Genomic DNA, 11,179 nt, shown 5'->3' on the forward strand with positions numbered 1-11,179 from the left:
TAATTCTCAGCAAGTCGGATCCCAAATCAGCTGCAGTCAGAATACTGGGGAATCAATGAGGAGGAAATAGCAGAAGCACTGGATAGGTATGTGTACTCATCTTCACTGTAGGAAACCAAAACAACACAGTAATAAAAGAAAATCAAGGAGGTACAAAGGCAGGAAGTAACAATGGAAACAAATCTGATAAGTCCTTATGCCCTGTAGTATTAAACAAAAAATGGCTGCAGAGATCATTGATGCACTGCCTACTATCTTCTAGAATTCTATAGATTCCTGAAAAGTCCCACCTAATTGGAAAATTGCATACGTGACACTTGGATTCAATAAAAGGAAGACAGCAGTAGGAAGGAAATTACAGGATAGTTAGCCTAAAATCTGTAATTGGGAAATGCAAGATACCACTATGAAGGAGTTAATAGTGGGAACATTCAGAAAATATTGAGAGTCAACATGGTTTTGTAAGAGTAAAATAGCGTTCCACTAATTTATTTCAGTTACTTCGAGGAAGTAACAAGCAAGCTGTACAAAGCAAAACCTATACATGTGAATATGTGGATTTCCAAAAGGCACTTGACAGGGTGTCACAAAGGTTACTTCATAAAATACTTCATAGCGGTCAAGGTGCTGGCTGCAGCATTAGCATGAATCAAGGATTGGTACAGGAAACATTCAAGTTGACAAGCTGCAACTTCTGTACTACCAGAGAAATCAGTGCTAGGGCCTTAACTATTTACAGCCTATTCTGATCAATTGGCTGAAAGACTCAAACGTAAACTGGCTAAAATTTACTAATGGCACAAACATAGGTAGGAAAACAAGCTGTCTAAAAGATATATAGGGTCTAAGAGGGATTTAGACAGGTTAAGAGTGGGCAAAATGTGACAGCATGACAATTACATGGCAAAATATGAAGTTGCCCATTTTGGAACGAAGTATACAAAAGTAGCACACTACTTAAATGGAGAGAAACTGCAGTTGTTCTCATTCATGAATCACAAAATGCAGGTATGCAGGCACAACAAGCGAGTAGGAGTGTACAAAAGTAGGGAAGTAGTGCTTCAGTTGTACAGAGTTCTCGTGAGACATAAAATCAAACAAGATCATATTTGGGATTTTGAGAACTGGTGCAAATGTAAGGAGCAAGTCAGTGTGCACGAGACCACAGCACAGAGACACCAAGGGCTGAGTGAGTTACTAGCTATACTGTTGGAAGTTTGGTCCAAAGTGGAAATTCAACTGATATATCCTTTTCAAATTCAATTTTAAGAGTTAACATCAGATTAGGACAGTAGCTTTTTAAAAAGTAAAATGGAATTTAAAAAATAATTAAATTTAAAAATTAAAATTAAAAAGGAGGTAGCTGCCTGACCCTGTTAGATTTCAAGCACACAAGGTGTCGATTATTGTAGGGAAACATGTTTTTCTGAAGAGACCTTTATAAGAAAAGGGAAGTCAGTCACAGCAGTCAATAAAGGAGCATGATCAGTGTGAGAAAACTTCAGCAGAATGAAACAAATGCCTAGTGAAATACTGACGATACTATTGAAAATTTGGTTCCAAGTGGGAATTAGGTCAAAGTGGGGGGTGGGTGGAGGAGCTTTAACTAAGGTTTATTGCAATTAGTAAACTCCTCAGAATGTGGGGTGAGTGGGAGAGCATAAGAAAGGTGTGGATCAAGGAGGCAGCTGACAGAGTGACATCACAAACTACAGCATGACACAAGTGGAAGAAAAGAAGCTGATTGGTGAGTAGTAACAGTGCGGAGCTGGAGGAGCACAGCAGGCCAGGCAGCATCAGAGGAGCAGGAATGTTGACGTTTCGAGTTGGAACCCTTTTTCAGAAAAGGCCCTTTTTCTGAAGAAGAGTCCCAACCCGAAACGTCAACTTTCCTGCTCCTCTGATGCTGCCTGGCCTGCTGTGCTCCTCCAGTTCCGCACTGTGTTGTCTCAGACTCCAGCATCGGCAGTTCTTACTATCTCTGATTGGTGAATATTTCTAGCTTTTGAAGTGAAAGTCTTCAGTTTGTGTTTAGGTCTCCAGTGTCATCTCTTCTCGTTTCTTAAAAAGAACTGCTCAAGTAGTAGATTAATACTGGTGATTTTTGCTTTTTTTTTGGCTTATAAAAATGAAATATTAAAATATAAAGAGCAGGGAATCTCAAGTAATTAATTTATAAGTGAAATCAAATACCAAAGTGATGGGAGGACAGATGATATGTTGCTGCTGGACACCAATGTTGGAAGTGTTTGCAGCTCAAGGCACTTTGGATCCATATTCAGGAGCTGGAGTCTGAACTGCAGACATTACACTGCAATGAGGGAAGAGGAAAATTACCTGGACCCTTTGCTCAGGAGGGCAAAATCTTACTCCTTCCGACTAGGAATTCAAAATTGGTCTGTGATCAGGGTCAGGACTAATTGTGCTAAGCTTAAAAAGGGTAATTACAAAGGAATGAGGGCAATGCTGGCTGGAATAGATTGTGAAAGGAATTTAACAGCAAAAGACAGTTGAGGAACAATGGCAGACATTTAAGAAATTAGTTCATGGCTCTCAGCAAAGATGTATTCCAGAGAAGACAAAGGATTCTAGGCAGGGGATAAGCCAACTAACCAAGGTTAAATGAGGAAAGTTAAGGATAACATCAAATTGAACAATGTGGCAATGACTAGTGGTAAGACAGGGGATTAGGAAAGTTTCAAAGACAAACAAAACATGACCAAAAAGAGAGAGTAAATAAACTTTGATGGTAAAATTGCAGGTAACATCAAGAAAGACAAAAGAGCTTGCTTCAATATGTAAAAAGAGAGAAGCAAAGTAAAAATATGCCTAGGCTGTAGAAGTAGAAGACACTAATTGCATTCCAAAATTATCAAATAATCAAGGAGAAAAGGAAATAAAGACAACAGTCATTACTACAGAAAAAAATGCTAAGAAAACCAATGAGCTTCCAGATCAATAATTCAGCTGGACACAAAAGATGCATCATAGGATATTAAAGGAAATAGCTGGAGATAGAGGCGACACTGGTAGTAATCGTCCTAGAAGCCTTAAATTCTGGAAAAGTCCCAGAGGTTTGGAAAACTGCCAATGTAACATCATTTAAAAAGGAAAAGGAGACAAAAGAGACAAAAAAGACACAGGTAACTATGGGCCAGTTAGCTTACTGTCTGTTATTGGGGAAATGTTGTTAGGTACTGCTGTTGGACTGGGGTGGACAGAGTCAGAAGTCACACGACACCAGGTTATAGTCCAACAGGTTTATTTGAAATCACAAGTTTTCAAAATGCTGCCCCTTCATCAGGTGAAGTGAGAAGACACACAAGCAGAGATCAAAAGATCATACAAATGGTGCAAGTGGATTGTCAATGGGCTGAATAATAAGTCTTCACAGGTGATCAAGAGTGTCAGACGGTGTGAGTAAAGCGTTAACAGCTGAACAAAAAATGAAGGGATGACCTACAATCCGATTAAATGAGGCAGAGAGATAATTACAGAACAAATAAAAATAAGCTGGAGGCAAATCAAATGACTGAAATAACACGATAGGTATAAGAGCTGCATGCCAACAGTCTAAACAAAGTAACAAGTAATCCAAAACTGTACAAACTAATTATGGTAGAGAGATCATAAATTATCAAGGTGATGGTGTCAAAACAGGCAGTTTGCAGACGTTACGACAATGGATGAATGGATACCATGCAACAATCACCAGGCAGGAATGTTCCCTTCCAGTCGGGGAATACTTCAGCAGACAAAACATTCAGCCTCCGATCTTCAGGTAAGTGTCCTCCAAGGTGGCCTTAGGGATGTACAATAATGCAGAGTTGCCGAGCAGAAACGGATAGCCAAGTGCTGTACACCCCGAAGATGGTTTCAACTGTGATCTTAGGTTCATGTCACACTACATGTAACCTCACCATACTGTTCTGCATTTGTAAAATCTCCCTTACTGTCCCATTTTTATAATATCACCTTGATAACTTGTTATGAGTGCTCTATCTTCAATTAGTTTATGCAATTTTGGATTACTGGTTACCTTGATTAGGCCCTCGGCATGCGACTCTTCTACCTGTCATGTTATTCCAGTCATTTGAGTGGTCTCCAGCACCTCCTTATTTTAAATTTTTTGTAATTATCTCTCTGCCTTAATTAATCGGATTGTAAGTCATCCTTCACTTATCATTCAGCCGTTAACACTTTACTCACAGCGTCTGACACTCTTGATCACCAGGGACTTATTATTCAGCCTGTTGACACTCCACTCACACCATTTGTATGATCTTTTGATCTCGGATTATAAATTCAGTGCCTGCCTGTCTTCTCCTCCTCATTTCACCTAACAAAGGGGCAGCGCTTTGAAAGCTGAAGATTTCAAATAAACCTGTTGGACTATAACCTGGTGTCATGTGACTTCTGATTTTATCATGAAAGGAAGCAATAGCACAGCATTTAGGGATGTACAATATGATCAAGCAGAGTAAATATGGCTTCATGAAAGAGAAATCATGCCTGACAAATTTACTCGAATTCTGAAGGGGTAACAAGCAGAATAGATAAAGGGGAACAACGGATGTTATGTTTTTAGAAGGGATTTGATACGTAGCCTAATGGATGATACCTCAAGTTTAAGAGCCCAAGGTGTTGGAGTATATTGTATGGATAGAAGACTGGCTAACTAATAGAAGACAATTGGGATAAGGGGGAATTTTCAGAATAGCAATTTGTAGCTAGTAGAGTGCAACAGGGATGGCTGCTGGGGCAGCAATTATTTACAATATATATTCATGACTTGGATAAGAGAAGTGAATTTTTATCACCAAGTCTGTGGATGACAAAAAAAAAGGCAAATGATAAAGTTGTTTCTCACAGGATACACCAGGCATCCCTTTAGTGACAAAGAAAATGGTTCTTGAGACTAATTAACTTTCACATTTATATTTGAATGTTTTCCCCTAATGCTTCTATTATATATTGGTTATATAGGTGTATCTATAATTACATAGAAATCTGTGTTTACCTGAAGTATTTTCAACTAGAACCTATTTCTTAATATTAAATAGTTTCAAAGAAGCAGCTAAGGACTGCAAGATAAATCAGGCTGTATTTGTCTTCTGCAATGAGATTTACACCCCTTATTCTAACTAACTCTGTTCACTTAATGGGACAACATCCTTTTGTTAATGAGGCTAGAATCAATCACTTGTCATAATTTAAATGAACTTGTCAATCCTTGGACATCCTCTTAACGAACTGCCTCTGATAGCTGTTTGTGCAGGGCTCCCCCTTTGGCCTTAAAATAACCCCAGTTCACAGGTACCATTGTCTGCTATTTTGTGTCTAAACGCTGGAGCATGACTTTTAATTCTGTTGATCCCTTGTCAGTCATTTTGTCTTTCAAATATAGGCAGCCCTTACATTGCCTGTCTTCATAGCCGAAACACTCCATCCTGGGCAACATTCTGGTGACTCACATACACCTCCTCCAGTGCAATCAAATCCTTCCTATTGTGTGGTGACCAGAACTACATGCAGTGCTCCAGCTGTGGCTTAATCAAAGTTCTATGGAGCTCCAACGTAACCTCCCTGCTCTCATAATCTATGCCATTACTGATAAAGGCAAGTGTCCTATATGCTTTCTTGGCTAACCTATTAATCTGCCCTGCTATCTTGTCAGCAAGCTTCCTAGTGTCCTACTATTCATTGAGTACTCCGTTGTCCTGTTACTTCTTCCAAAATGCATCACCTCACCTTTATCAAGGTTAAATTCCATCTGTTATTTATCTGCCCATCTGATCAAGCCTTTTACATCTTCCTATAACCAAATATCTTCCTTCTCATTGCCAACAACCCGGCCAATCTGTGTCGTTCACAGACTTATCACTCCCTTTCACTTTCACCCCCCACATTTATGAATATGACAAACAATAAGGGATCCAGCACTGATCCCTGGTGAACACTACCGGACACCAGCCTCCAGACACAACCTTCTGCCACCACCCTCTGGTTCCTATCACTAAGCAAATTTTGGATTCAAATTGTCAAGTTACCCAGGATCCCGTGAGTTTTACCCTTTTGTTAGTTTCAACGGGACCTTGTTAAAAGCTTTTCTGAAATCTATCAACTGCCCTATCCTCATACATACAAACAAACAAACACCACCTCAAAAAATTCTACCAGATTTATTAGGCACGACCTTCCTCAGACAAAGCCATGCTGACTATCTCTGATCAAATCTTGCCTTTCTAAACAGAGATTAATTTCCTCCTGCACTACTTTTCCAACAATTTCCCTCCCACTGATGTTAGGTTTAATCTGTAGTTCTCTGGTCTACCTCTGCCACCCTTCTTCTAAAGCAGAACCACATTAGCTGTCTTCAAGTCCTCTGGCACCTCCTCTGTGGCCAGAGATAATTTAAAAATTTGGATCAGGATCCCTATAATTCCCTCCTCATCTCCCACAACAGCCTGAGATACAGCTCATTAGGACATCAGGGTTTGTTCTCTTAGATCCACCAAAATCTCCAATACTTCCTCACTCCCTATATCAATCAACTCAAAAACCTCTCCGTGCATCTTCTCAAATTCTGTATTTACATTCTCCTCCTCCCCCCAAGTAAACACAAATGTGAAGTACTTATTTAACACCATCAATGTCATCCAGCTTCACAATTAGATTGCTCCCTTGATCCCGAATAGGCCCTACCCTTCCTCTGGTTATTCTCTTCCCCCTGATATACTCGTAGAATATCTTTGGATTCTCCCTAATCTTGCCCACCAATGGTTTCTCATACTCCCTCTTTAGGGCTTCAGTTATTTTCCTTCCTTTGTACTGGTTATATATCTTTCTTTCTTTTTTTATTCCTAGATTTCCAGGTTTCTCTGGGTTGTTGCTCCTACATTTTATCCAAAAGGGTTCATATTGAGCCTCTATTTTCCCCAGTAACTTGCTGAAAGCTTCCCACTATCCTGCTGTAGGTTTATCTTCAAGTAGCTGTTCCCAGTCTATTTTGGCCTGATCCTGCCTTATTTTAATAAAATCTGCATTACCCCAATCCAAAACATTTTTTTTTGCAGACTTTCTTTCTCCACTCCCATAACAGATTTAAAATGTATGGTGTTGTGGTTGCTATCCCTAAAATACTCCTCCAGAGTCACCTGTGACCAGCTTCATTCCCCAGGATTAGATCCAGCACTGCAATGTCTTTTTTATAAGATGTTGGTGGTCCTACAAAGTTCTTCTGCATCCATTTCAAGAAAGTTTATGCCTTTAAAACCTTTCTACTATGACTAATAGTTGAAATCCCACAATATAAGAAAGGGAAAGACAGAGACAAAGAGGAAAAACAGAGAGAGCTTCATCTGTGGCTGCCTGACACTGCACTGGAAGATTTGTTCGGGGATACAGTTATAGGGAAGCCAGCCATCCATTGGAGTATGAGTGCCTCCTTTGTAAAGCAGTGGAACCAGAGAGCCATTTTACATCAATGTCAGGAAACAGAGCTCCTTCATTCACTGCTCAAGTGGTTTACTCACCTCAACAATATCAGGGAGAAATGTTCCTAACTGTATATCTCTCCCACTGCAGCTCTGGCTTCAGACACTGCTCAACACACCACCACCCCATCACTCATCTGACAACAATTGCAATCTGTCATGAATCTGCACAGCTTCATTCAGTCTCCAAACCACCACGCCTACACCTTATAGTTCACTCACAGTGCCAATTACACAACTGACAGTTAATATCACCCACACATGGCACCACACTGACTGCCACACTCTTCTCTCCTCCAGATAAGTTGACATGTAACTGACATTAAGTCCATGTGCTCTCAGAACCATTACTGAGGATTGCCAAGATCACCCTCTCCTGACTGTATACTTCTGTTCCGCTTCTTTTGTTTCATTTTCTTCTGTTTAGGAAATATGTATGGTGTTAAATGGTGAGCAGGATAGCTATAAAGTGCAGGAAGACACAGGTAGACACAGCAGTGGGAAATGGAATTCAATGCAGAAAACTGAGATAATGCACTTGAAGGCAGCTAACAAGGGATTCATAATGAATGGTGGACTCTGGAAAGTAGTAAAGATCAGAGGGGCCTTGATATGTGCATCCACATATTTCTTAAAGTATCTGGACAGGTGGCTATATTGGTTAAGGTGGCATTTGGGATACTTGCCTTTACTTGCCAAGGCACAGAATAAAAGAACAAGGATGTTTTGCAGGAATTGTACAAATGTTGGTGAGAACATGGTTGGAATTCTGTACACACTTTTGGTTATCTCATTATAGAAAGGACGTGATAGCACTGCAAAGGACACAGAGGTGATTCACCAGGATACTGCCTGGGTGAGAGAATCGGAGCTACGAGGAAAGAATAGATAAGCTGGGGTTGTTTCTCTCAGAACAGTGAGATGGGGACCTGGTAGAGGTGTAGAGTTGCAGGGACATGTATAGAGTAGATAGAAAGACATTTTTCCCATTTAAAGAGGGGCCAATAACCAGGAGTTAAGGTAAGATGTAGTAGATTGAGGAGAGTTGAGAATTTTTTCCACTGGAGTGATAGTTCGACGGAAACTTTAACATTTTAATAGTATTTAGATAATCACTCATGATGCAATATCTTCCAGGGCTATGGGCCAAAAGCTGGAAAATAGGATTAGGTGTAGTCAGACCTTTGTTGACTGGTATGGACACAATAGACTGAATGGCATCCCCTGTCCTGTAAATGTCTAGGAGTCTAAACATTGGTCAAGTAGGAAGCAGATGTTAGGAAGAGACACCAGGGACTGAGAGAATCCCTGAAGGATATAAAGACAGTAGAAGTATACTCGAGGGAAATCAGGAGGTGATAAAACAGCTTTGGCAAAATTGCGTTAATGAGAATCCAAAGGGATTCTACAAATATATTTAAAGGACAAAAGGGTAACTAGGGAGAAAATAGGGCCTCTTAAAGATCAGCAAGGTCACCTATGTGTGAAACTGCAGGAGATGGAGGCGATAGTAAATAGTTATTTTGCATCAGTGATTACTGTGGAGAAGGATATGGAAGCTACAGAACTTGGGAAAATAAATAAAAACCGAAAGAACTGCAGATGCTGCAAATCAGGAACAAAAACAGAAGTTGCTGGGAAAGCTCAACAGGTCTGGCAGCATCTGTGAAGGAAAAAAAAAATCAAAGTAACGTTTCAGGTCCGGTGACCCTTCCTCAGAACTGATGGTAGCTGGGAAAACGTCGGCATATATGCAGAAAATAGGGAGAGGGGGGGTTAGGGAGTAAACTATAGGATAGAACCCAGAGAGAAGAGCAGTTTTTGTTCCCACTTTTACCTCCCCAGTCTCATCTTCCAAGGGACCAACATTCACTTTAGCTACTCTCTTCCCTTGTATACCCTTAATTGGAACTTCAGCCTTCATTGTCAAGGGAATGGAGAATGAAAGTAAGGAGTCTTTGCTAGAACTATACAAGACACTAGTTGGACCATAGCTGCAATACTAAACAGCTTTAGGCCCTTATCCAAGGGGAGAAATATTGGCATTCGAGGGAGTCCAGTGTAGGTTTACTGGGCTGATACCGGATAGGGAGGGACTGTCTTAGGAGGACAGCTTGAGTAGATTGGGTCTGTACTCTTTGGAATTTAGAGTAATGAAAGGTGACCTTGTTGAAACAAAGAAAAATCCTGGGGAACTTGACAAAGTAGATACGAAAGGGTTGCAGGAGAGTTTAGGACCAGAGGACAGAATATCAGAACAAGGGGTCGCACATTGAAGAAAGAGGAGGAGAAATTCCTTCTGAATCATGAATTTATAGGATTCTTTCTGATATGTGGCTGGGGAGCTTGGGTTGTTAAGCATATTTAAAGGCTGAGATTTAAGGGGCAGATTTTCAAATCAGTGAGGGAGTCAAGGGTTATAGGAAAAAGGCAGGAAAGTGGAGGTGTGGATTTTCAGATCAGTCATCATTTCATTGAATGTCAGACCAGAGTCAATGGGTTGAATGGCCTACTTCTGTTCCTACTTTTTATAGTCTAATGGGATATGAGAGAGTGGATGCTTAAAGTACGTTTTCCCTTGTGGGGCAATCAGCATCAAGCGGACAGTTTAAAAATGAGGGGTAAGACCTCCCTATTTAGCACTGAAATTAGGACAAATATTTATTGAGGAATGTTTTCCTGTGGTATTCTCTTCCTCAGGGAAGAATGGAGGCTGGATCATTGAATATTTTCAAGGCCAAGAAAGATTGCTTTTTCCATTGAAAAGGGAGTTGAGGATTGTTGGGGATGAGCTATAGGCAGGAAACAGTAGGCGAGCCACAATTAGATGAGTCATGATCTTATTGAATGGCAGAGCAGGCTTGAGAAGGTGATTGGCTTACTTCAGCTTCTTGTCTTCAATAAATAGTTTTGCTCGTGACCACAAAACCATTGCCGATTGTTGGAAAAATCTGTCTCCTTCACTAATCTCCATCAGGGAAGGAACTCTTCCATCCTTGCCTGGTCTGGCTCACGTGACTCCAGGCTCATGGTAATGTGGTTGACTCTAAACTGCCCTCTGAAATGAGCCTGCAAATAACTGAGTTGCATGGGTCATTACCAGATCTCAAAAAAAGCATCAAGATCAGTTGGTAGTGGTTCAAGGCAGCAGTTCACCACCACCTCAAGACCAACTAGGGATAGGCAATAAATGCTGGCTGTGTCCTACAAGTGAAAAAAGCATAGTAAAATGTCCATTTTCTTAAGTGTAATTTATAGTTTTAAGTAACTGTAGCAAAACCAGAAGTGCACAAAACTGGTCCAACCTTTTCCTTCTCTTCATTTAATAAGTACTCTGTTTCAGCCAGATTCTTCTTCAGTTTCATCTCCGCATTTTGATTCAATTTTAGCTGGTCATGTAGACTTCTCAGTTCTGTCTGATTCTCTATACACTATAGAAAAAAAAAAAGTGGACGCAAGTTCATTTCTTTACACTCAGGAATGAAAGAACTCAACAAGATACTAATTAACTGTTCCAATATAGTAACATCCCATAAACACAGCCTTGGCAAAGGCAGATTCAGTAAACTAGATTGTAGAATTGCATGTGAGACAGCAGGAAGAGAATCCAAGCTTTTAGCTATAACAGAGAGAGGAATACGAGTTCTACATCCAGCTTCAAGAGCCCAGCAACTGTAGAAAGC

At 40.3% G+C, this 11,179-nt stretch overlaps 1 protein-coding gene across 1 annotated transcript in view; it reads right to left on the minus strand.

Annotated features, from left to right (window-relative positions):
* LOC109938075 (centromere-associated protein E) overlaps positions 1 to 11,179 on the minus strand; it is a 109,436-nt gene that overhangs the window by 64,890 nt on the left and 33,367 nt on the right. The window contains exon 13 of the mRNA XM_048619690.1: positions 10,802 to 10,927. Within this exon, the coding sequence (XP_048475647.1) occupies positions 10,802 to 10,927 (126 nt within the window). The remainder of the gene's footprint in view (positions 1 to 10,801; positions 10,928 to 11,179) is intronic.

This window comes from Rhincodon typus, chromosome 3 (assembly GCF_021869965.1).
Source record: "Rhincodon typus isolate 14 chromosome 3, sRhiTyp1.1, whole genome shotgun sequence".
Classification (NCBI taxonomy): domain Eukaryota; kingdom Metazoa; phylum Chordata; class Chondrichthyes; order Orectolobiformes; family Rhincodontidae; genus Rhincodon; species Rhincodon typus.